At 42.9% G+C, this 26,738-nt stretch overlaps 1 protein-coding gene across 5 annotated transcripts; it reads right to left on the bottom strand.

Annotated features, from left to right (window-relative positions):
• Window positions 1-924: 924 nt before the first annotated feature.
• On the bottom strand, window positions 925-26,738 carry LOC105919498 (nischarin). Of its 5 annotated transcripts, none has more exons than XM_036131039.1 (28): window positions 26,515-26,738; window positions 24,971-25,054; window positions 24,066-24,248; window positions 22,498-22,546; window positions 21,979-22,142; window positions 21,798-21,893; window positions 20,186-20,281; window positions 19,960-20,112; window positions 18,505-18,573; window positions 18,197-18,382; window positions 17,760-17,888; window positions 17,047-17,160; window positions 14,992-15,085; window positions 14,743-14,861; window positions 13,387-13,472; window positions 12,707-12,973; window positions 11,718-12,016; window positions 10,596-10,807; window positions 9,285-9,718; window positions 9,027-9,205; window positions 8,862-8,949; window positions 7,178-7,325; window positions 5,689-5,839; window positions 5,465-5,584; window positions 5,227-5,391; window positions 4,983-5,155; window positions 3,540-3,700; window positions 925-2,047 (listed from the first exon to the last, which is right to left on the bottom strand). In XM_036131039.1, the coding sequence occupies exons 1-28, from the start codon at window positions 26,593-26,595 to the stop codon at window positions 1,714-1,716; spliced, it is 4,434 nt and encodes a 1,477-aa protein (XP_035986932.1). In that variant the 5' UTR covers window positions 26,596-26,738; the 3' UTR covers window positions 925-1,713. The 5 variants fall into 5 exon arrangements, with proteins under 5 accessions (XP_035986932.1, XP_035986936.1, XP_035986933.1 ...); XM_036131043.1 differs by having other exon boundaries at window positions 7,178-7,316; XM_036131040.1 differs by having other exon boundaries at window positions 14,743-14,858.

The following is a 26,738-nucleotide window of genomic DNA, read 5'->3' as shown; positions in this document are numbered from 1 at the left end:
AAATTTGTCTTGAAATTAGTTTATTTGTCCTTGATTTGAACAGCTAAATAATATGATCTGCCATTGTAATAAGATTTTTGCACATAAAATAGGAATAACATCTCCATGTTATTTAAAGTGGAGTTTATCTAATTATCTTATTTTAGGGGTCATAATACTTCTTCCATTGGCAGATAATCTGATTTAGCTGCTCAAATCAAGGACAAATAAACTCATTTAAATAAACATTTTATTGATCTTTAGTTCTGTTTTTGCAGTGAAGGTTTTATTTCCTCTTTAAAAGATGGAAATCAGTGATTTTGTTTTTAAAAATGGATTTTTACATTAATTTCTGACCAAATTGTGACGTTTTGCTGCATTATAACTCAAGTCCGTCTCTTTGGTTTTTGAGCTACAGGAACTGATCGGTTTCTAGGTTCTTCTGGTTCTGGGTTTCAAACCGGACCCAGTTGGTTCTTGAACTGGATTCGGTTTAGAAGCGGTGAGATTTTTGGATTTATGGGGAATCAGAAACCGTTAAATTGTCTGTAGGTGTTATAGATTTTCTATGAACTAAGGAAAATATTCATTTCTGTCCAATCAGTGAAGAGGCAGGAAGAAAAATTGATGGAATAAAATTTAGACGCTTATTAGACTGCAAAAGGGAATTAAATGTGAGTAAAATGTTCTTGAAATTATATTTTTCTTTGATTTCAGCAGGTTAATAAGACTGTCTGCCAATGGAATAAGATTATCTAACTTGAAATAGGAATAATTCATCATCATCTGATTTCAAGTGCAGTTTATCTAATTAAATTATTTTAAGGGTAAAATACTCATTGGCAGATAATCTATTTTACCTGATCAAATCAAGGATAAATACTCATTTTAAGAAAACTTTACTTATTCTTAGATGTGTTTTTGCCACAATGAATCACAGCGAGAGACGGTTTCAGTTTCTCTTTAATGCGGAGGCGTTCTCCTGTCAGCCGGGGGAACAACAACGTGGAAAACGCTCATAATGTGCGTTAATAGATATAAAAAATAACACTGTGACAACAGCAGCTGTAGTATTTAGGAGTTCATGCTGGAAATGTCAGAAAACCTCATTTTTCCCCACAAAGTTGAGTTTAAGGGTGGAAAACATCGTGTCCGTCATAAAGCAACGACCCGGATAAGTTAATCAATAAAAAGCTTCAGAAGTTAATACTGCTCAGTCTGTTAGAATGTGCAAGACTTAAAATGTAGATTGTGCCAAGCAACTCGTGTGAGTCCGTGTGCTGATATACTTCTAGAGACGCCGTCTGCAGCAGAACCGGGCTGTCTGCAGCAGAACCGGGCCGCCTGCAGCAGAACCGGGCCGCCTGCAGCAGAACCGGGCCGTCTGCAGCAGAACTCTGTAACATGAAAGCAGCTTTTGGTCTGAAGCAGGTCTGTGGACCAAGCAGCTCGCCCCTAACCCGGTATTTGTGCTGAGCGAAGCTCTTCAAAGTCACACCAACCTAAATATTCATGGCTGAACTCCTGTGGACGCGCTGCAGCGCCCCCTGCAGTGCAGCGCCGGTAACTGTTTCTTTTGCTGTTCTTAAAAACCTGCAGCTCTCAACCCTCCATGCTTTCCAGCAGCAGGTATTTAGTTTAAGGCCTAAAAACGCCTAAAACTACGAGCCGGGTCGCCTGCGGGCGGCTCGGTGCCGTCAGGATCCAGACGCCGGTTCCCTCCCCGTCGTCCAATCAGCCGGTGAGCTCGACGGGAAGCTCGCGGCTGCACAGCGCCTCCCACTGGCGGGCGAGGAGCGAGATCAGCCGCTCCCTGCTGTCGGCGCCCGGGACGAAGACGCACCACTGCACCTCGCCTTCGGCGCCTCGGCTGGCCACGCCCCCTCTGGGCGGGGCCTCCTCCCCGGCGGCGGCGGCGGCGAAGTGGTCCATGGTGAGGTGGCAGAGCAGGTCGGGGCCCGGCAGGTCATCGAAGACCAGCGTCAGGGCCTGCGGGTAGGTCTGGTAGCCCAGCAGGACCCGGTCCAGATCCCGGATCCTCCGGGCCTCGCAGAGCTGGTAGCGCTCTCTGCAGGAGGACAACAGGAGGACACGAGGGGGGGGGGGGGGGGGGGGGGGGCACCGAGTTAATGATAGAGAACAGAAACACGGAGCAGGGATCGGGTTCTTGGGACGGCTGAGTCTAGAACTGAACTAGACTCAGCTTCGCTCCTGCAGGACCAGGACCGCTCAGCATCTCTGAACCCGATCAGAACCTGATCAGAACTCTGCCGGGTATCAGAACCTGTGAGGCCATCTGGAGACGACATTAAAGCCGAAGCAGGACTGGACCCTGGAGCAAGACAAACAGGACTGGCTGAGATTTAAGAACCGTATTTTTCAGACTATAATGCCCACTTAAAATCCTTAAATCTTCTCTAAAACTGATGGTGCTCCTTATCTATGATCCTCGTTGTGTTTACTGACTGATTTTATGTGGTACAATGCGCTCAGAAATCTGTTAAAATGTGTAAGTACGACTTGGGTTAGCAACAAAGTCGCTTAGCTCCATGGATATTTGGAGCATTACGGTACACTGTGTCACTACCTGAGGACCCCTGAGCTGTCTACCAGACTGCCTGACTGTAATGTCTAAACTAGAAGTGCATTCATGTAAGGCAGCCTGGAGTACGCGCTAGCAACAATATACCTATAAGTTAATTCATTATAAAAGTTTATTTTGGCCTTATGTTAGAAACATAGCAGTGTAGTCCAGCTACTCTGTCCTCCCACAGAGAAGATGGAGAGATGTGGACGTGGAGGAGTGCACTGCAAAAAGGTAACTAAAAAAGTAAGTAAAATTTGAAATTAATGTATTTTTCCTTGATTTGAGCAGCTAAATAAGACTATTTGTGAATAGAATGAGTATTTTTATCCCTAAAATAAAATAATTAGATATCCTGCACTTGAAATAAGACGGCGGACATGAACTGTTATTTCAAGTGCAAAACATTGTCACCTGATCAAATCAAAGACAAATACTCATTTCAAGAAAACTTTACTTACTTTTAATTCCTTTCTTGAGGTGGGGGGTGATATTACACACTGGGGAAGATTATTTAATGCGCCTCATGGTCTGAAAAATACGGTAATGGACAGCTGGGTGTCTAGTCAAAGTCCAGATGCTGCAGGGTGCCCTGAAACGGGCTGAACAGCCAGAACCTCAAAGTGGAGCAAAGCTTTCTGGTCAGAGATGGTGAACGAGAAGCATCTCACTGAACGCTGTTAGGGTGTGCTAACTTTTTCCTCAGCTAGAAAACACATTTTTATTACATCTTTTTTTAGCCATTAAAGCTACTTTCTTCTGTTTAAAGGAGCAATCAGCGATATTTCACCACTAGGGGGCGGTGTTGACATCTGTAGACCGCCCCTCTGATTGAGTAGAGCAGCACTAATTTACGCCTCTGTAGTTTAATTAAGCAATCAGAGCACGATCTGCACTGAAGCCGGTAACTAAAGATCATTTCACCTCCACCGAGCAGCGCTCTCCCTCCTGGGGGCTCACCTGGACGGAGGCTCACCTGGACGGAGGCTCCTTTGCGAAGTCCGGCAGAGGGTAGCTGACGTAGTCCTCGTCCAGCAGGAAGACGTCGGTGCCGGTGAGGATCAGAGTCCGGGGCTGCAGGACCGGAGACGGGTCGGCGGCCGGACTGGAGGCGGGACACTGACCCGGGATCTGCACCTGCAGGGAGATAAACGTTAGGACACCAGCGACACACTTCCACCAGGGGGCGCCAGTCGGCTTTATGAGACTCCTCCCAGGAGGCTTTTCTTCTTCAATTTGATCGTATCTGAATTTATTTCAGACACACAATTATACAATAAATGACAATATATGTCCTTGTAACGTAAATAAAAAAAAAAAGCAATAAGTTTATAATGCCTGCCCTCCAAAACCAATTTACACTGGACTACAAATTAAAAAGATGGCTGCCTTTTTAATACATACCAAAATATGATTTTAGAAAAATAATTATTCTACAATAATATATAAAAAAGGTAATACACCCAATATCTTACCACTATTAATTACATTCACATAATTTATAATGTTTAATCACATAAATCTTAATTATGTTTTTAAACCTTATTAATGTTGTAAAGTCTTTTAGCTCCTGATCTAGTTTGTTCCATACATCAACCCCAACAAAAGAAATTAAACGTTGTTTTACATTTGTTGTTGTTTTTCTTAACATTTTATACCTTGTAAGATCAAAAACAGACCCTGAATGTGTGCTGGCAACAAATTATTCTTTACTTCGTACATAAATGGAGCAGTTTTAAAGTCAACCAAATCTTTAAATTTTAATGTTTTTAAATTAACAAAAAATTGGTTTGTATGATCTCTATAATCTGCTTTATTTACAATTCGAACAGCTCTCTTTTGAATTATGAACAGAGGGTTTAAATTAAGTTTTATAGGTGTTTCCCCACACTTTTTTGATTTAAAAAGGTCTTTAAATTTATATAACACTGCCAATGTTTTAGACAACTTTGTTCTGATATAGTCAATATATGGTTTCCAATTTAACTTATTTTCTAATGTTACCCCAAAGAAATTTTACATCACTTACTCATTCCATATCTGTCATTTATTTTCAGTTTTGTGTGCACATTAATAGCACAATTTGTGAATATTATAAATTAGATTTAAGGTTAATTTGATTAATTGCAATTTAATTTGTACCTGTTGTTTTATGACGGGTAAAGTCTGTGTGCTGCTGCAGTTAGATTTTTCTTCTAACCGAGACCTACCAGGTTAAATAACAACACCACCAACAACAACAATAATAATAATAATGATGATGATAATAATAATAATAATTAACATCTCCACTGCATCGTCTTCTAATGCCGTTTATCTGCAGAGTCCATTAAAATGCTCCTTCTAAATGAAAAGTGATTTAATTTGTTTTTACTGCGTAAAGCAGCTGAGATGAGGGTTGTTGTCGTTAAGCTTCCACCTGAAACACCAGCAGGTAGAGCAGGATGCTGCAGCAGCTGGAGGATGAGGATGCTGTGCTGGCCGAGGTCTTCCTCTCTGCCACGATGAAGGTCAGGTCTCCCATCTCCTCCTCGCTGGGATAAATGAACTTCACCTTGCTGCTGTGGATCAGCTCGTAGTTCTGCATCTTACCTGCAGGGGGGAGACAGATCCTGTTGGTTTGGGAGCGGGCAGGTAACCCTGACAACAGTCGGCGTGGTTACCGGTGCCGGTGCCGGTGAACTGGGAGTAGAAGTCCTGGTCCGACGGCTCCGGGGCGGGAAGCTGCTGCTGCTGCAGGCTGAGGGCCGACATCAGCTCCTGCAGGAAGACGCCGGTGCCGTAGCTGTCCCTGCTGAGGCAGCACACCACCTGCTCGGCCGAGCGTCCTGCATGGAGACAAAACTCAGAACTCTGGGTAGGCGGGCGGGGGGGGGGGCCGTCTGGGTCCGGTCCACTCACCTACTACCCTGAAGTACTGGTCGAACAGCCCCACGTTGACGGCCTGCAGCTCAGACAGCCTGATGCTCAGGCAGCAGCACAGACTCGTCTCTGGGTCCACAGAGGTGGACGCGTCCATCACTGGGGGGGGGGGGGGGACAGAAACGTTCAGAACCTCAAACTGTATCGTGTCGGTATCAAACGTCCCGGTGGGACCGAAGCAGACGTCTGGGGTCGTGACTCACCTGGAGCCGGCGCCGAGGCGGCGTCCTCCAGCAGGAAGTAGATGGAGTCCGTGGAGAGCAGCAGGCAGCAGGTGAGCTCGCTTTCAGGAGCCGTGTAGAGAACCACGGAGAGCCAGAGGACGTGCCTCAGGTCCTCCGCCTCAGACTGGTTCTGGAGGAGAGGAACCGGGTTTTAATCATAAACTCTGACCCTACAACACAACGTTATGACGGAGCTAACGCTGGAAGCTGCTCTGGTCTCCTGAAGGTCCTCCATCAGACACTCAGACATATTTTGTTAATAAACTGCTGCATTTTGGACAGAAGCTGCTTTTTCTGAACATGTGTGAAGAACTCGGTGTCTGAGAACGTCAGATTAACAATTCCTGATCTGCAAAAAGGGAAATAAAAGCAAGCACAAACATTTATTGAAACCTAGTAAGTTAATTCAAGATAAAAGTTACGTTTATTTTGGCTTTATGTTAGAAACATGGCGGTGTAGTCCAGCTACTCTGTCCTCCCCACAGAGACGGATAGAGAGCTGTGGACGAGGAGGCGCACTGCAAAAAGGGAACTAAAAGTAAGTAAAACTTTCTTGAAATTACTGTATTTTTCTTTGATTTGAGCAGCTAAATAATTTCCCAATGGAGTATTTCTTTTACCCCTAAAATAAACAATTAGATATCCTGCACTTGAATTAAGGCAGATAGAAAGCTGTATACGTGAAGGAGTGATTTTACACACTTTGGAAGAATAATTAGTGCGCCTTATGGTCTGAAATATACGGTAATAAGAAATGGATGACTGACGAAACACGGTTCACTGCAAAAAGTGAACTAAAAGTAAGTAAAATCTTCTTGAAATTACAGTATTTCTCCTTGATTTGAGCAGGTAAATAAGACTATTTGCCAATTGAATGAGTATTTTTACCCCTAAAATAAGATAATTAGACATCCTGCATCTGAAATAAGACATATTGTTCCTATTTTAGTACAAAAACCTTATTTCATTGGCAAGTAGTCTTATTTAGCTGCTCAAATCAAGGAGAAATACAGAAATTTCAAGAAGATTTTACTTCCTTTTATAGGTTTTTTTGCAGTGCTCCTATAAAACCAGGCCTCAGCAGGCATTAAACGATACAAGGCTGAGAGCTAATTGGGTTAATTAACTCCTGATGATCAGCCGGCGCTCTGACTTGTTCATTTTGATTAAAATTACCAATTCTGTTCATAAACGCTTCTGGAGCTTATTAATAGTTATTCACAACCAAACCAAACCTATGATTGTGCAACAGGAAGTGAGAGATAACTAATTCTGACTACCTAGAAATATATGATAAACTATAAAGCTAAAGCATAATTATAAGATGTTCCAATAATTGTTCTCAGTGATTATTTCTTATTTTCTGTCTGTATAAAGGTTTTAAATTTAAAGTCTGGATGTTACTGCGGTGAAAGATAAATGCAGGTTTAAGGCTTTTTACGCGTCTTTCCAGCCATCGGTGTCTCACCAGAGCCACATGTCTGCTGAAGTAGGTCAGCAGCTGCTGTCCTCCGAGTCCGGCCAGCAGCTTCAGTCCGGGGGACAGACCCGGCAGCAGGTGGGGGGACGGCTGGTTCTCCTCGGCCTGCAGCTTCATCGGGTCGCAGCTCCAGAGACAGCAGAGGGAAAAATAAAGAAGCTTTCAGCATAAATTCAACATATGACCATAAAAGTGAGAAAACGGCTGCCGATCACAAAATAATCGTTTTCCACACACGTCAACTGAAAGAGTTAAATGTTTTTAAAATGTGTCCCTTTTATTTTACTATTCAGCTCAGACTCCGACCAGAACCGACCCGGTTCAGCTACAGGGGAAGGTGAGCTAGCAGCTTAAGTGGGACACAAAACCTCATTTTCTGTGATTAATACAACCTGAATTTGATCAATGTTAAATCAAACAGATAAATTAGCATAAACGACCACATTAGAAATGCCATTTTATATAAGCTAAATGATTTTATACATAAAATTACAAATAAAGGCTCACTAGTAAAGTTTATTTATTGAACAGAAAATATTGACATCAATCCTTAATATGAGTTAACAAGGATAACCAACACTTAATATTTTAATATTTGCTTTTAGTTAAAATTTTCCTACATTTTATTCTAACTTGCTTTTATTCTATTTTATTTTCCAGTGTTTTAATCATGTAAAGCATTTTGCATTGTCCTTGTGCTGAAATGTGCTACACAAATAAATCTACCTTGATTAGATGGTCTCACACTGTCCAGCAGAACGTAAATGTCTGCATTTTCAGCGTTCTGATTGGACGATCAGTGTTTGGGGCTGTAGGATTTGTCTATGATTTCAGATGTTATTATTTAAACCAGGGGTGTCCAAACTTTTTGGTACATGGGCCGAAATTGTCAAGTGAAAGAAACTCGAGGGACAAAAAACAAATAACAAAAAAATTAAATGTATTTTTATTTTTTGCCTGCTCTACAAAATATTATTTTAAGTAAATAAATAAGTCAGATTTTTTTATAGAAGATAAATCTGTAAATCATTGTAGATCCAAAATTTAAAAAGCGTTTTGCTCATTTGTCGTATTAAAAGATGGTCATCCAATGTGCAAATTATTTAGAATAATCTAATTTGACTAACAATACTAAACTGAGCTCTTTGGCAATTTAAGAACAGTATTTGTGTCGGTTGTTCTGTGAAAACACTCGCTGTAATTAACCAGTTATAATAATTGAATTCAAATTTAATTGAATTCAAAGCAGATTTTAATGCACCAAAATCTGCATTTCAGTAATTAAATATAACTCTACGTTAGCTTCCCTCTAAGCTCCCTTTCTGTGTCTCTTAAAGGGCCGGCTCCAGCCTGGAGGAGCACCAGAGGAGCATCATCACTGCAAAAACGGAACTATAAATAAGTAAAATATTCTTAAAATCAGTGTTAATAAGATGATTAGCCAATGGAATAAGATTTTTGCACTTAAAATAGGAACAATTAATCTCTATCATCTTATTTCAAGTGCAGGACGTCTAATTATCTTATTTTAGGGGTCAAAATACTCATTCTATTGGCAGATAATCTTATTTACCTGCTCAAATCAAGGATAAATGCACTAACTTTAAGAACATTTTACTTATTTTTAGATCTGTTTTTGCAGTGAGAGGAGCATCAGAGGAGCGCCGCCTACCTGCTGGAACGCTGCGGCTTCCTGTCGCTGCAGCAGCAGCAGCAGCAGCGATGGCGATGGTGGCGTGGATCTCTGGACCTGCAGCAGCCTGAAGAAACAACAGGCGGTCAGCCGAGGAGAGCCGGCGTGCTGCAGATGAAGGTTTACCTGCTCGCTGGGCCTCACCTGGTCCAGGTCGGGCCGGGCAGGGCCTGCAGGGTCGGGGCAGCGCCACCATCTTCAGCCCCTCCAGAGAGGCTCTCCTTCGCCTCAGCTCCCCCAGGAAGGAGCTCCTGTCCTGGGCCAGAGGGAAGAGCAGCAGCAGCTTCTGCCCAGCAGCCAGCAGGTCCACCGAATGCCGACTCCTGGAGAGAAAAACGTCACGGTTAGACCCAGACGAAGATACGGGAACCCAACCACCGGCGCAGGTAATCGGGCCGGCACCTGAGGCGGTGGTGCGGGTCGGAGCAGGAGGCGAGGTCGGAGCAGGAGGCGAGGTCGGAGCAGGAGGCGAGGTCGGCTCCGTGTCCGGGCGGAGAGAGAGGGAGCAGCGAGGCGAGGGGCAGACGGAGCAGCCTGCACCAGGAGGCCTGAGGGACGGCGGGGCTCTGTTCGCTCAGCAGCTCCCTGAAGTCCATCCGCAGCACCCACAGGTGTCTGCGTGTGAGGAAGAGGAGCGACAGGAGGCCCGGCTCCTCTGACCCGACATCGGCGAGGAGCGGGGGGGCGCCCGACGGAGCCGAGGAGGAGGAGGAGCAGAGGACGTGGGCAGGAAACCCTCCCTGGGCTCCCTGACTCTCCTCCACCTCCCAGGAGTTGAGGAGCGAGGGAGGCAGCAGCTGAGGAGCTCCGTGGGGCTCCGGCGGACTCTGAGGGTCCTGAGAGACACAGAGAAGGTCCAGATCAGGGGTGGGTTTTTTCCCAGTGTCCTCTCTGGCAATGTGGCAATAAGATGCCACAAAGAGCTCATCAGATTTGACTTTCACAAGTAGACAAGATAAAAGGAAGAGAATGATAAAACAATTATTGAAAAAAACATGTACTTTGTTTAATTGAAAACATGCAGTTCCTATATTGTCCACGAGGGGCGCTGTGTTTTAATTAGCAGATGAAGCTTCAGGTGTGGAAAAATTTATATCATTTCTTAATTTTTATCTGTTTGATGTATTTTGTCATGCAGGACAGTGTTTTTAAGTTCCAAAAAATGCGAATAAATGTTTTTCAACATTGTACAATCACTGTGACCAGTTCTTATGCATAATGCACAAGTAAATGTTTAACTGAATAAAAGTATATGTTGAAATTGCACATACTTTTCTTAAAAACGCTGAGGTTATTCATAATATATTGTGTAAAAGTGAAATTAACTTAATATAAAAATGAACAAGTCCACATTTATTAGTTCTATTTAATCTTGCAATGAGTTAACTCGTGTGGCCCTCTTGAGATCAGATTAAGCTGAATGCGGCCCTTAAACGAAAATGAGTTTGACACGCCTGGTCCAGATGATCACGTCTGCATGACTGAGGAGGTTCCTGCTCCGTGTTCTGCAGCTACGCAGCGTCTGTTCCACCGAACAGCCAGAATGCTGCTTCTGACTGAATGTTTCAAAATAAAAGATCCAATTTAAACTGATTCATTCATTCTTTATTTAGTTAGTTAGTTGGCTCTGGAGCCAGAGAGAGTCCACAGAGAGACAACGGCGGACAAACTGCCACCCAACGCTCAAATCAAGCCGCGGCGCTGATGTCTGACCTGGAGCAGGCCGCTCAGCTCGGTTCTGGTCTGCCGGAGCTGGTCGGCCTCAGCGAAGAGGAACCAGCGGGTCTGAGAGGCTTTGGTGCCGAAGGAGAGACAGGAAGCAGGAAGCTCGGCCTGCCGGGTCAGCAGAACCTGGGAGTACGGAGTCAGGAGGTCCACCTGAAGGCCCGACAGAACCTCCTCCACGGCTGGGCTCTGCTCCGGGCCTGAGAACAAGTTTATATTAATATTAATCACCACAGGACTGAGAACAAGTTTATATTAATATTAATCACCACAAGACTGAGAACAAGTTTATATTAATATTAATCACCACAAGACTGAGAACAAGTTTATATTAATATTAATCACCACAAGACTGAGAACAAGTTTATATTAATATTAATCACCACAAGACTTTAAATTCATTCCTTTTACAAACAGGCGCTGATTTAAAGGCTGTAAACCTTTACATCGTTTAAATAATCTAACCTACTTAAAATAAACATCTACGTTCTGTTCAGGTCTGAGTCCATAATTACACAAGAAAATAATAATAATAAAACAAAATAATAAATAAAATAATAATGATAACAATAATAGTAACAATAATCATAATATTGATGATGATAATAATAATAATAATGAAATAATAATACTAATAAATAATATTAAACAACAACAACAACAACAATGCTATAATAATAATAATAATAATAATAATAATAATAATAATAATAATGACAATAATAATAATAATAATTTTTGGGTATGCTTAACTAAACTTGACTAAAAATATTAATATTAATCACCACAAGACTTTAAAATTACATCCTTTTACAAACAGCCGCTGATTTAAAGGCTACATTGTTTAAATAACCTAACCTACTGAAAATAAACCTCTACGTTCTGTTCAGGTCTGAGTCCATAATTACACAAAAAAAAATTATAATAATATAACAATAATAATGAAAACATCAATAATAATAATAATAATAATAATAATAATAATAATAATAATAATAATGACAATAATAATAATGATAATAATAATAATAATAATAATGTTGGGCATGCTAAACTAAACTTGACTAAAATCGTCACACAGGTTCCTACAGGATAAAGCTGGGTGTTTACCTCTTTCCTGATTGGCTGACAGGCAGTCAGGTGACCACCAGAGCAGCACCAGCAGCCGGTCAGTCAGCACCAGACACGCCTCCCTCTGCTTCACCTCTCCACCGACCAGAACACAGCAGCACCACAGAACTCTGCGGACCCGGACCTCCGCCTTCTCCTCGCCAGGCTCCCCCCCCTCCACCGCAGGAGCCGGCAGCGAGGAGGGGGAGGAGCCCGGCAGCGAGGAGGGGGAGGAGCCCACCACCTCCTCCCCAGAGTCATCCAGGCCCATCTCAAAGTAGCCGTCCCTGGAGCTCGGACTGCAGGAGAGGAGGAAGGAAGTCGTACATTTATTTTATTTTTTTACCCCTGAAATGTTTCAGATAAAGCAATTTCTCATCACTCAGAAAAAAACAGAAAATAGAAAAGGTTGTTTTTAAAACAACAATTTCCAATTTCCTTAAACGGACATTTGCATTGAAACCGGAACAAATTTGAAGAACGGCAGAAACTTTGGCGGAGTTTCATGAACTCCAGATCTGGAACATTTTAAGTTTTAGCTACTCAACTTTGTTTCGATTATGTGTTTTACTGTGTTCACTGCAAAAACGGAGCTAAAAATAAGTCACATTTTCTTGAAATTAATGCATTTATCCTTGATTTGGGCAGCTAAATAAGATGATCTGCCAATGGAGTGAGTATTTTGACCCCTAAACTAAGATAATTAGATATACTGCACCTGAAATAAGATGATAAAGATGAGTTGTTCCTAAATTTAGTCAATTCCATTGGAAAACCATCTTATTTACCTGCTCAAATTAAGGACAAATACACTAATTTCAAGAAAATGTGACTTATTTTTAGTTTAGTTTTTGCAGTGTTGAAATGTTGCTTCAAACATGCGAACAGATGAAACATCATTTTCATGTCGTTTCCAAACAAAACCAAAAAAAATTTAATTAAAAAGTAAACTTAGAGTAAATTTGGAGCTTTTAGTGAGAACCAATCACCTGTGACTGCTGACATCAGTTCCCTCCACAGGAGCCGGAACGTCTCTGGGCTCGGACCTCTGCTCCTCCTCCTCCTCCTCTTCCTCTCTCCTCTTTGGCTTCTGCTCCTCCAGGGCAGAGCTGAGCCACCGGGAGAGCTGGGTAATGAAGTCTTTGTTGGAGGAGGACAGGGAGAAAAGAGGAGATGGAAGTAGAGGACAGCAGGTGGCGCTGCAGGAGGAGCAGCGGACTTCAGGGCGGCTGGAGGAGGAAGAGGAGCAGCTGCAGCTGGACGAAGGGGAGAGTTTTGAATGTTTGTGAATAAAATCAGGTAAACATCAACAGTCAGCTTTTATTTGTCAGCCTTTACACTGCAAAAAAAACTAAAAGTTACTTTTTATTTTTAAATGAGTATTTGTTCTTGATTTGAGCAAGTTTAAATGATCTGACATTAAAACTTTTGCACTTAAAATAAGAACAATTCATCTTAATCATCTTATTTCAATGGCAGTTGATCTAATTATCTTATTTTAGGGGTCAAAATACTCCTTCCATTGGCTGATTATCTTATTTACCTGCTCAAATCAAGGACAAATACACTAATTTCATAAGAATTTCACTTATTTTTAGTTCTGTTTCCAGTGTAAACTAGAAATCGGATCATATTACTATATTACTATTACTATATGAGCTCTACTGACCAGGTGTCTGCAGAAGAAGAAGCTGTGTTAGACGTCTGGGCTTCACATGGCGAAGGTTCAGAAAGATTGGGTACAGAATGTTTTACCTGCAGAAACAATAAAAACATATATATATATCCATCTAACTTCATAAAAACCATTCAGTTTAGTCCAATCTTTGTGATTTTAAGCCTCTCATACAATGAGAGGTCGGGTGTATTTCTGGTGCTCAGTGGGCGAGAGGAAACGAGCTTTCGCCCAAAGGCCCTAAAAAATATCCCAGATGGACCTCAGAAGTCCCTGAACATTTAAATATAATCTGTAAGACGCTGAGAAGAGTCACTGAAACATTTTCTGTCAGAGTTTCTCTTGGATGAACAAGAATGATTTGATTCATTTATATATTTCTAGTCTTTGTTGCCAAGGCTGGGAGAAAATAAAACATGCTCTCTGAAGGGGGCGGAGCTTGGTTCGTGGGTCTGCATTGTGATTGGTTGGGAGGATGTAATGATGTAATATTAACCTACATGATAGAATGCATAAGGAAGGAAAACTGTTATTCTATTAAACTTTTTATTGACCCTTTTTTCTATCATGGATAAACATCGTTATTGAATTTTCGTCCAGCTCTAACTGGACTGATTGTATATTTCTGGATCGGTTCTGGATCGGTTAGTCAAAGTGCATTAAGGTGGCTTGTTGTGAGCTGGTGTCATGCAGATCAACTGAACACAGAACCAAAGTTTGACCTTTTTGCTTCGTTTGACTAATTTTAGTTAAAACGCTCCAGCTGAGATTTCTGTTTTGTTTTTTCTGCACACCAGAGTCCAGCTCAGCCTCAATCAACCTGTTTCTCATAAAACCCGCTGCAGAACCCAGTTGGGACCATGCTAGGATCTGAAAGCCTGCGCCGGGTGAAACCAGAACCACCCGCAGATCTGGAACGTGACAGAACCTGTTTGTAGAATGTGAACAGCTGCTTTTGACCCAAAGCAGGAACCTTCCTCCTGATCTATCATGGTTCTGGTTCTGGTTCTGGTGATGTGAAAAACCTTTCCTTTAAAACAGAGGCCGGTAAACTTCTGGTGAAAGTTGAATCTTATTACAAATGTTCTGCTTCTTATTCATGAACCTAAGCAGACCGTAGAGGATCTGCACCGCCGTCTTTGTCTGATTCTCCTCAACATAATAAAATCTGAATGAATAATCCAAGAAACACCCAGAAAACAATAAATATTATTCAGTAGGAGGTGAATAAACTCAGACTTAAACTGATAAATTGTCTCAGATTTCTATCCGACCCAACAAACACGACCGGCTGTCGTTCCTCCCAGCTGCTCCGGTCTCAGAGTTTCCTCAGGTGTGTCGACGCCTCACCTGAGCAGGTTCGGCAGACGGGAGGTGTGCGTTGGTGTTAAAGCTCTCAGGGGGGGGTGCAGCGTCCACAGGGGGGAGAACAGTCGGGGGTTCGGGGGCTTCTTCTCTGCTGGTCACTTCTGGAACAAAGATGTGTGACATGCTGAGGACGCTGTGGGTGTGTGGTTCTGTGTGATCCTCTGAGCCGCGGAGGGCCGTCCTACAGTCATGTGATTGTTTCACAGCACAGCCTGATACATACATGATTACCTTGGCTGGGGCAGGCAGCCTGCTGGGCCAGACAGGGCAAAGAGGAGGAGGAGGAGGCAGGAGGAGCAGCAGGAGGTCTGGAGTCCTCACCGATCTGCCAGGAGGAGAAGAAGAAGAAGAAGAAGAAGAAGAAGAAGAAGAAGAAGAAGAAGCTCAACCAGCAGCACAGGACATCTCTTCCTCTCTCTGCTGGTTCCTCTTCAGTTTTACGTTTTTTTTGGAGCCACTGAACCTGAGCTCTCCTTTTCTGCCCATAGAAAGTACCCCTGCACTAGAAAAAGGGAAGTAAAAGTAAGTCAAATTTTCTTGAAATGAATGTATTTTTCCTTGATTTGAGCAGGTAAATAAGACTATTTGCCAATGGAGTGTCTATTTTTACCCCTACAATAAAATAATTAGACATCCTGCCCTTGAAATAAGATGATAGAGATGAACTGTTCCTATTTTAAGTGCAAAAATCTTATTCCATTGGCAAATAGTTTTATTTACCTGCTTAAATCAAGTAAAAATACGTTCATTTCAAGAAAACTTGACATTCTTTTAGTCCCCTTGTTGCAGTGTGGCTCAGGGAACGCGTGTCTTTTCTGTTTCTGTCCATCCCCTGATGGCCGTTCGTACTGAGCCTGGTTCTGCTGGAGGGGCTCCTCAACCCACGCTTTAAGTCTCCTGAGACAAGATGGCGTTAAATTACAGCTGAATGAACTAAAAGGAAAAGTTGGACCACTGTATCATGCTGGTGAAGATTCTCAGTCATCCAGGTCACGGTCATTCCAAAAAAAAGGTAAAAAATAAAGCAACTGGACTTGTTTTTCGTAGTTGAAGACGTTTCGCTTCCTCTCCAGGAAGCTTTCTCAATTCAAAAAGTCTGGAGTAATGATGAGTACCAAGCTTTATACTACTGCCCAACAAAGGTCTTGTACTGGCTTAGATAACATGCAGATTCAACAGAAACAGGACCACCCCATAGTAATGGGCGGTCGTTAAAGCCATAAAGTGGAGTAATGTGTTACTCCACATTACTCCAGACTTTTTGAATTGAGAAAGCTTCCTGGAGAGGAAGCGAAACGTCTTCAACTACAGAAAACAAGTCCAGTTGCTTTGTTTTTTACCTTTTTTTTTGAATGACCCTGACCTGCATGACTGAGAATCTTCACCAGCATAATCTTTCTACCCTGTTTTATTTTAATTAAAAGTGGTTCCATTTTCCTATCGAGATGATCATCCAGTCGAGTGCAACGATTGGTTCAGTTTCCTCTGAACCAATCAGGTGGCCAGCATCAGTTACCATGGTGATAGTGAAGTGAACCAGTTTTATTATAGTTAAAGACACTGAGGTTTCACTGATACTGACACTGGTCCTGCTACAGCAGAATAATTCAAGGCAGCCGCTCTTCTTGACCTTCTATCCCCTAATAATTGTTTTGTTTTTCAATAAATGAATAAATGTGCACCTCATTCCTAATATAATTACACAATAAAAATGAATTGTTGTTCAGCTCAAAATGTTAACTGCACTGTTAGTGGTTAAAAAACAGTAAACCAAAAGATATTAGTAGATGTTTACTTAAGTCTTTAAGACAGTTTTCTACAGGCAGCTTTGCTACAACAGTACAATAAAATTATGGCTTTTAATCTCAGTGCCAACCACAAGCTTTATACTACTGCCAAACAAAGGCCTTGTAATGGCTTAGATAACATGCAAATTCAACCGAAACAGGACAATTACTAAGGGGTGGACCAGTTTCGGTTGAATCTGCATGTTATCTAAGCCATTATAAGGCCTTTGTTTGGCAGCAGTATAAAGCTTGTTACTCCACATTACTCCAGACTTTTTGAATTGAGAAAGCTTCCTGGAGAGGAAGCGAAACGGAAAACAAGTCCAGTTGCTTTGTTTTTTACCTTTTTTTGGAATAACCACTGTATCATCTAAGCCTGTTAAATATCTGCTCCCTCAGAGAACCTTAATAATAATCAGACATGCAGTTAAACATGGCCGACAGAATGAGCTCCCAGGCATCCAGCAGATGAATGTGTCGTCCTCCAGGCGCCGTTTACCTTTCTGTCGCTGTGGCTCATGCGGTCTTTGGCCTCTTTGGCTTTCTGAATGGCTTTCAGCACCTCCACCGTGTCCAGCTCCTTCTCCGTTGTCGCTTTGCAGTCCAGGCAGACCTGGCGGAGAGCAGAAGACACGAGGAGCGCCGTCAGCCTGGTGTCATTTTACCTCGACAGGAGCCATTCTTTAACCCGGCTCTTTATTTCCTGATAATTTTACTTTCTATAGATCCATCTACTGTATTTCACTGCAAAATCGGAACCATAAATAAGTAAAATGTTCTTAAAATGTGTGTATTTTTCCTTGATTTGAGCAGGTAGATAAGATGATTTGCCAATCGAATAAGAATTTTGCACTTAAAATAGGAACAATTCATCTCAATCATCCTATTTCAAGTGCAGGATGTCTAATTATCTTATTTTTGGGGTCAAAATACTCATTCTGTTAGCAGATAATCTTATTTACCTGCTCAAATCAAGGATAAATACACTGACTGTAAGAACATTTTACTTATTTTTAGATCCGTTTTTGCAGTGTTCAACAACAGAAAAACATTCCTGTAATAAACGGACAGATACAGGAATGAAACAGACTGATTCAAAGTGAAACTGAAGGAGCTTCAGAAACGCTTTAAGCGAAATGTTTGGATGGAGAACAGCAGGAAGCGAGACGATGTCTGCAGAGAGCTGTAAAGGATGACTGCAGGGAGGCGTACCTCTGCTGCACGGTCTCCAAACTGGGCCAGGACTTTGGTTCTGTAGTCGGGAACGATGCAGATGGGGTTACTGGAAAGGTTGAGCTTCTCCAAACAGGGAAGAGCGCCGATGTTCCTGATTTCCTCCAGCTGGGAACACAGAGAACCAACATGAACATCTAGGTTTCTACTCCAGGTTCCAGAGTTCTCAGTCACTTTAAAGCCTTTTTTACCAGCTATAAATAAAAGGTGTACTGTCCCTTTAACTGGCATTTCAATTGGGTCAACCATTAAATGGGGAGAAAACAAAGCAAAGGGAGAAGATATGAAGAGATGGAGAACACAGAAGGACGGATCCATGCAGCTTTAGGACTACAGGATGATGGAGAACATGCCTGATATTTCATAATGCTCATCTAGAGGCTCGTTTCTGACCAAATGAGTGAGATCTGGGTTACCTGGGCCAGCTGGTTGTGGCTGAGGTCCAGGTTGACCAGAGAGTAGAGCTTGGAGAGGCCGGTCAGGTTCTCCAGCTGGTTTCCAGCCAGGCTCAGAGTCTTGATGTTCCCCAGACGGGTGTGAGCCGCCTCCAGCGTCCGGAGGCTGTTATAGGACAGGTCCAGGTGGACCAGGTTGTAGAGGTGCTGCAGGCACAGATCAAGCAGTTCAGGGTCAAACGTCTCGCCTTAATGAACTAACCCTGAGCCTCTGACGGAGCGATTACAGATCCTGATGGGGAGGATCTGCGACGCTTTCGGTGACGTACCTGCAGGTTCTCCACAGACGACAGCTGGTTGTAGCTCAGGTCCAGGAACTCCACCTTGGGGATCAGCCTCTACAGCAGCAGGAAACCGGCGGTCAGATCACAGAACCCACTGAACGCAGCCGTCAGCTTCACAAACAGGCTAAACGCGCAACTTTCAGGATTTTCTAGGGATGCACGATATATCGGCATTAATATCGGCCCGATAATTAACGCTGGGTCAATTCTAACAAACAATGTTTATTTCCATTTAGTTGTCCTTTGTGCCTGTGTTTCATTCAGTTTTCAATCGCAGGGAGGATTCTGACATAGATAATAGTTATAGGACATAACAGCAACATTAATATCGGATATTGATATCGGCCCAAATTTTAAAATCGGTGCATCTCAAGTATTTTTACTAAAACCTGTTAATGAACTTTCCCACAGATGATTGCAGACAGAAAAAGGTTTCTAAACGTATCCAGAGCTGCAGAGATTCGCTCAAAGTGGAATAAACACCAACGGTTCTAAATACTAGGGCTGTGCATAAAAATCGATACAAAGATTAATATTGATGTGTTAAAAAATTACTTAATATCGATATTCTGGCTTTCAATATCAATATAACTCCCAACCCCTAGGGGGCGTTATAACAGCGCAACATTACTGTTCACAGCGAGGAATAGCAGTGAGACAAATTAGCGGAACAGGATTTTAGGAAAATCAGACGTTTGGGACATTTTTGGTTTCTCTGAAAAGTTAAATGCATTTAACCAAATGCACTTTAATTTCCTGTTAATATATTAGTATTAAATAAATTGAACTTAAATAGAATATTTGGCTGGTTTTGTTGATTGAATGACTTTGAGCATTAATTTGAAAGTAATAAATATCGATATTGGGGTCAAATCAGGCTGAGCTGCGTATCGAGAATCGTATCAAATCGACTCATCCTAGATGAAATCCAGCCCTAAAACACCAGAACCTGAAGATGATGGAGGATTTAGTTTTTCTGCATCTCAGGGTTCCACGCAGGTTCATGAGAAGAAATGCAAAGTTCTGGAAAGGCCCGGCTAGAGTCCAGAACCAAATCTGACCGATGACATTGGGTTGTGGAGAGGAGAGCAAAGAAAACTGAATCTGAGGATTTTCAGTAAAGGTTTAGTTTAAGGGTTGAAACTATGAAGGAACCCGGTTCTTTCTCATTTTTAACCCCAGTCTAATAAAACGTGTTTCTGAACAGGATTACCAACTATAGCTTTAATTGTTTAAATGTGCAGAATTTACGTCACATTAAAAGTGTTTTGGACACTTCCAACAGGTTTGATTCTTCTTAGTCTTTGTGCCTGAAGCATATTTAGATCACGGCTGCTGGGATAAAACAGGTTTATGATCTTTAAGGAGTGATTAAAACAAAGGTTTAAAGCTCCTCCTCTGCTGGTTTCAAACTAAAACGCCCGGGCGAAGCCGTCTCACCACCGAGCCGTCGATGGCGGCGATGCAGTTGTGGCTCATGTCCAGCGTGGTCAGGTGTCTCCACACGGGAACGACGGCGGTGACGGGACACCCGGACTCCGCCCCCTCGGGCTCCCACTGCGAGAACTCGCTGGCCTCTGGGACGAGGATGGCCTGGAGGGAAGAGGCCAGAGGTCAGAGCTGGAGGAGCAGCCGTCTGCAGCGGGGCTTCAGGCTCTGAACGCACCAGCATGGACTCTGTGGAGCGGTGGATGCTCAGCGTGACCAGGCTGGACCTCAGCGACGGCAAACCTCGCACCTGCTGGGAGCTGCAGTCGCTGATCTGAGGAGACAAAGAAAGACGCTTTTATGTCGTCCTGAATCAGAGTTAAAGGACATATCCGCTGAGCCGCAGCTTCATGCAGCCGGTAATGAAGGCTTTACGTTAGATGTGTGAATAATGATAGAAATGAATGTTTTATTTCTCCCAGAGAACGTGTGAGACGTTTGAGTAGAGCTGAGCGAGACGGCTGAAAAATGTATCACCATATAAGCGTTTATAACCGTAAATATCGATGATTTTTAATTTTTTTTTTTTTGCTTTACCTATTTGAAATCAAAATCAGAGATACTTTAATAATCCCAGAGGTAAATTATTGAAATAAGAACCAGGAGGAAAAAAAAGGCTGAATTTAAACACTTTTAATTTTAAACATAACTTTTAATCTTCAGAAAGTGGTCAACACAACTATGAAAAACAGAGAAATAAACACATCGTGTAAAGCTGCGGAATAGCGTGTCTATGGATAAATGACAGGCCAGCGCCGCCGCTGTCTCTTAACGTTTGGATCTTTTGTCGTATGGCGCTACTGCCAAGTGCTTCATGCATGCTCAGTATGAGGGATTGCTGCAAAGCCATCAACAATGCAGACGACTGTCCACTGTGGCTCTACGCTCTTTCAGGAGGAGTGAATGCTGCTTGGAGAGACTTGATGCAACCTGCTGGGTTTCCTTAGAGAGGAAACTTTCTCACCAACCTGGAGAATCTGATGGAGTCTGACTTTGGAGCCTTGATGATGACGTAATGTGAATTGGTGCTAAATGAATAAAATTGAATTGAATGTGTTATTGTTACTGGTTTACAGCAAAGCTGCAGTTTGTTAAACCAACGTGTAACAAGAGCTGGGAGGGCAACAGGCTGATGAGCGTTTACTTTTGCTCTGTGGATAAATAAAGTGCAGGAACTTGATCAAATCATAGTTTCCTTTTATTTAATTAGTAACTCAGTAATCAGTTATTATTTCAGCCAGGTTGATAATAAGCAGCTCTCTACGTTCTGCTTGTTATCAGTCTGGTTCTTCTCCCATTGGTTCAGGGAAAGGAGCGAACGTCAGCAGAACTCTCTGAGCTGATTGGCTGAAGCGACATAGGCCCCGCCCACCAAAGGTGGTTTTAGCCAATCAAGTATCAAACTAAAACGTAAGCCGCACCGTCATGAGAAACCAGAACAAGCTGAGCTACTCAAGGCGCTTCGTGGATTCTGACCAATCAGACGTCAGCAGCAGCTCGCCACAGCTGGTATGTCCCGCCTTAAACCTGAATACCGCGCCGTGATTGGCCCGGACCATTTTTTGTTCTTTTGACAAGATGTATTGTTTGTGAGAATCCATCTTTCAGGCGAGGTTAGCGGTACGAAACCTGAACCTGCTGCTGTGCATTGCTCAACAGGTTGGTGCTTAGCTGGGCCAGCAGAGGTTCTTCTGCCTACGTCCCCCAGAATGCTGTGCGGTTCTGGATCAGACTTCAGTCCGATTATGGGCAGTTTTATGGAGCCAGAGCAGCGTTTCAGGAGCAGTTACCTCAATCTGGAGCAGCGATTTGAAGACAGACAGGTCGAAGGAGAGCTCGTTCTCCTGGATGCTACTGGTCCCCACCGGACCTCTGGTCCCTGAAATCTGACCACCAGAGACAGAACCAGCGTGAGCGTTCACCGACTGCAACCCGCAGGACGGCTCGCTGCGCCGGTCCAGGGTGGCTCACCTTCAGGTAGCGCAGCCTGCAGGTGAAGTCCAGGATGTGTCCCAGGTCGGTTTTGGCGTCTCCGGTGCAGCAGGTGGGTTTGGCCAGTCGGAGCTGCTGGGAGACGGCGTGAAGCTGCAGGGGACGGAGAGAAAAGACTTCTCCTGCCTGCAGCAGCTGCTCACCTGCAGCACAGAAACACAACAGGTAGAAACCTGGATCTAAAGGGGAGGTCTAAAGCCTGGAGTCATTTATTTACACTTTATCAACAATCTTTATTGTCTTTATGTGGCCTTAATGGTGAGACGTCGGCCCAGAATCCACACAGACTCATTTAAAATAGCTGAATGAAATGTTTACATGCAACAAACAGAACATTTCAGTGTTTCTGCCAAACTTCTTTGTGTTTTTCCTGCAGTTAGAGGTCAGAGCTGCAGGCAGAAACTGGACCTGGGTTCCACTTTGTTCCCAATGAAGATATTTGACACATAAAAAGGTTTAATATGTTCTGAGCTGAGGAGACAAAGCGGTTCTTCTGACCTTTGTGGAAGAGCTCCTCGGCCAGTGCTGCTGTGATGCCATTGATCTCCTGGAAAAAGAAATTAAAGTGGTTTTAATGCACCAAACGTTCCGTCAACACTCAACCAATCAGCTGGAAAAAAGGAGGAAAGCCTGAAGAGCTTCACAGACGTTAACAGAGGGAAGAGGATCAGGAACAACAGCGTTCTGTGGCGCCTCCAGCCTGACGGTCACATGCGGACCGTCTGACCTCACATGAAGCTCCATTGGCCACCGGGACTCTCGGTTCCGACGGGTCCGACAACAGAGAGCCGTTGTTTCTCTGTGATCATGAGATCAAACCTCACGACCAGAACCGCTAATAAAGTCTGGACACTTGGTCTGGCGTTCTGTTAGCTGTGACATCATCAGGGGAGGCAGATCATCCTCTATTACCATCTACCATAGAAAGTACTCCTGGGTCAGTGTGAGCTTCTGTGCTTTCTGTGTCTCTGCTCTGTCTTCTCTACCATAGAAAGTACTCCTGGGTCAGTGTGAGCTTCTGTGCTTTCTGTGTCTCTGCTCTGTCTTCTCTAACATAGAAAGTACTTCTGGGTCAATGTGAGCTTCTGTGCTTTCTGTGTCTCTGCTCTGTCTTCTCTAACATAGAAAGTACTCCTGGGTCAATGTGAGCTTCTGAGCTTTCTGTGTCTCTGCTCTGTCTTCTCTAAGCCCCAGTGGGTGGAGGCAGATGAGCGTTCACACTGAGCCTGGTTCTGGTTCTGCTGGAGGTTCTCCTCCCTGTTAAAGGGGAGTTTTCCTCTCCACTGTCGCTTCATGCATGCTCAGTATGAGGGATTGCTGCAAAGCCATCAACAATGCAGACGACAGTCCACTGTAGTTTGCCATCACCCTTTCTAACATAGAAAGTACTCCTGGATCAATGCTTCTGCTCTCTCTAGTTTTTGTCTTCTCAAACCCCCAGAGGATTTTTCCTCCCCACTGTCACTACATGCATGGATTACATATGCTCAGTATGAGGGATTGCTGCAAAGCCATCGACTCAATGCCAGCAACTGACCACCAGTCAGTGACTAGATGCAGAATTGTCTTGGGAGAAAAGTTGTTTCTTTGTTGCTACTTTTTAAACCAAAAGTCTCAGTGTTGAACAGAGACTACATAATAAAAGTTTATTATAAATAAAAACAGTTTATTATAATAAAACAGTTTATTATAATAAAACAGCTTCTCATGTGTAGCTAGAAGCCTCTAGCCTCTAAACTGCAGCCTCTGAGCCCTTAACTGGATTATAATCTGGAGCAGTCCCGCCACTTGTTGGACTTTCCTCCGAGCCCTGAAGCTGAAATCTTCCCCTTGAAGTTCTGGTTGGATTGTCTGCAAACTCTCTGGCTTTATTTCATACTTTCAGATGCAAGGTGATGATGAAAGCGCAGCTTACCTTGGAGGTAACTGTGGATAACTGGGTTTCTAAAAACAATCATTTTTAAAGCTCAGTCCCAGTGAGGACTTCCTAAATGATGACATTTATTAACAGCTGCAGCAACCTGCAGCCATGTGTGTGAAGGAGCCGCTGCTCAGGTGGGACTCACATAGAGGTGAAAGTGCAGGAAGCAGGCGAGCGGAGTGGGCGTGGCCTCTGGAAACTGCTGAAGCAGCGTTTGCAGGTAGAGCTCCAGCTCCTTCTGCCGCCGCTCCACCAGGCTCTTCGAGTTCTTCCCCAAAATCTTCTTAGGAGGAAGCAGACGGCGGTCCACCTTCTTCTCCGCCGTCAGCTGGAGAGACGGCAGCAGCATCAGGATTTATATTTTCTGTATATTCTGTATTATATTTGGACTCTATACAACTGAAAATGACCCGTTTGTCCTGTAAAATACTTTGAGGGGACATTTGTTGGGAACTTGCAATGCATTAATAATTAACTTAATAATCTGAAATATGCCTCATCTCTCTGAATTTCGGTGTTCCATATGTACAGAAATAGCTCCGGCTGAAGCTCATGATTAGATGAAAAGATTTATTTATAATTATAAACACTTCAGGCAAACAATAATTCACAGTTTTCTTAAAAAGCACCTGAACCAAAACTGATAAACAGTTAAACTGAGGAGGTTTGTGCTGCTTCATTTATGGAGGAACTGCAGAATATGTTAGTTTATTATTATGCAACCATAGAAAAATTAAATAATTATTTTATCTTTAAGCATTTTGGGGTTTGTGTGATTCAACATGAGGAACTGCAGACAGGTAAATTAAGAAGCGATTTACAGCATCAGAATCGTTCTTTGCATCCTGAAGATGCAAACCTCAGAGTTACACGTCCAACAAAATAACGTCCGAATGCAGCAGCAGGAATAATTAAGAAGACTTTAAGGTTTTCGCTTTATTTACGTCTGAGATGAGCTAAAACCTTTTCTGTTTAGAAGTAACTCATTAAAACGCAGTGAAACTGAATGTTCGGGGTCACGTTTGGGTGAAACGTCTGCTGCTAGCTTACCTTCTCGTGGAGGTCGTAGAAGTCGCTGTAGCGGTGCTTCACCGTCCACCTGTGCAGACCGTCTGTTACATCGATGATGTAGACCTGAAAAAGACAGAAAGCTGCCGCCATGATTCCTGCATCCAACGCAGCAGAGGTCAGTTTTTAAGCCTTAAAAAAATCCACAGAGTCAGAAGCTGACGCGACGCTCGGCTCCAGATAACAGAGGAGTAGGGCTGGATGACATAAAAATAAATATTATTGATAAAATAGAAATCATATTGATCGATATCGATAATTATCAACAAATTCAAAACTATATTTTAATAGCAGCCCTGGACATTTTATGCTGTTGCTTAGCAACCTATTTTTAGATAAAGACACAAACACAGAATTCAAACTCAACCCTTTATTCAACCAACTTTTTACCAAAACTGCAAGTTTTTAATAAAGAAAAAAAGAACGTGTGCTCTCTGAAGTCTCTGAAGGGGGCGGAGTTTGGTTCCTGGGTCTGCGTTGTGATTGATTGGGAGGATGTAATGACTGTAATATTAACCTACATGGCTAAAATGCAAAAGGAAGGAAAACTGTCATTCTATTTCTTTTTCTTGACCCCTTTTTCTAGCAATCAATATACTTCATATATATATATATATATATATATATATATATATATATATATATATATATATATATATATATATATATATATATATCTCGTTATTGAATTATCATCCTGCCCTACCTTTAAGTCTTTGTTAAAAACCCACCTGTTTGCACTGGCTTTAAACTCTGAGCAGATCCTTTTATCTTTTTTGTCATAATTTTTCTTTTGTATTTTAACTTTATCATTGTTAACTATTCTCATTTCGTGTTGCGTATTTGCCATTTTGTATGTATATACATATTTATATGTTTAGTTGTCGCTGTGTACAGCACTTTAAACAGATCATCTGTATTAATTCAAATTAAATTCAATAATACTTTATTTATCCCAGAAGGAAATTAGATTAAATGCTCTATATAAATAAAGTTGACATTGACATTTGGTTCACTAATGAGCCAACACCAGGAACATGACAGCACAGGAACATGACAGCAGTAACTCATGCCTTGCTCATCATGTACCTTTTCTCTTCCAGAGTTTTTCCTTCCACTTAATTTTCCATGTAACATGCATGGCTGCTGCCCTTGTGAAGAGCTTCTTCACAGCTTCCTGCCTCCTCCTCCTTAGGCGGTGTCCGCTGAACAAGTCAGCGGTCTGGGGAGGCCACAACGACACGTTTCCGTATCAGAAACCCCGTTTTTATTGATCTGACGTAACCCCTCGACGTTTGATTGAGGAAAACGAATCTCTGCTTTTCTGTAGCTGTAAACTTTAACCGTCAAAATACGCAGATAAAGAAATAAAGAACCGCTGGCACTAAGTCGCGCTGTGTAATGAAATCACATGAGGCTAACGGAGATAAGTGACATCTGGGAGCCTCGGGCGGAAAACCCACAGCCCGTCCGCACCGTTAACGTCTCATCACCGGTGTTGTTGCTACAGCAGCTAGCCGGCTTACCGTGTAGTTCTCCACCAGCTCCGAACCGACCACACGCACTTCCCTGTCCGGAACCTCCGCTGGAAACGGGCCGGGCTCCATCCTGATACGCGGAGAACCGGACCGAACCACTTATAACGTTTGTTTCATATAAATAAATACAAAAAAAATCTGGACACTTAATTAAAACCGCGTCACGGAATGTCCGCCTCCGTCCTCAGTCCGCCGCCATGTTTGTTGTGGTG

Source organism: Fundulus heteroclitus, unplaced genomic scaffold, assembly GCF_011125445.2.
Source record: "Fundulus heteroclitus isolate FHET01 unplaced genomic scaffold, MU-UCD_Fhet_4.1 scaffold_408, whole genome shotgun sequence".
NCBI lineage: Eukaryota > Metazoa > Chordata > Actinopteri > Cyprinodontiformes > Fundulidae > Fundulus > Fundulus heteroclitus.
The sequence above is the reverse complement of the archived record's forward strand: the minus strand, read 5'-3'. Positions and strand labels throughout refer to the sequence as shown.

What these genes read in the sequence shown, in the direction of transcription:
- LOC105919498 (XM_036131039.1), bottom strand. Translation starts at nt 26,595, where the DNA reads ATGGAGCCCGGCCCGTTTCCAGCGGAGGTTCCGGACAGGGAAGTGCGT. An exon ending in TCTACGACCTCCACGAGAAG is followed by an intron (nt 24,249 to 24,970) that starts GTAAGCTAGCAG and finishes CCGTCTCTCCAG; the next exon opens with CTGACGGCGGAGAAGAAGGT. An exon ending in GGCTGCCTGCCCCAGCCAAG is followed by an intron (nt 14,862 to 14,991) that starts GTAATCATGTAT and finishes TCTTTGTTCCAG; the next exon opens with AAGTGACCAGCAGAGAAGAA.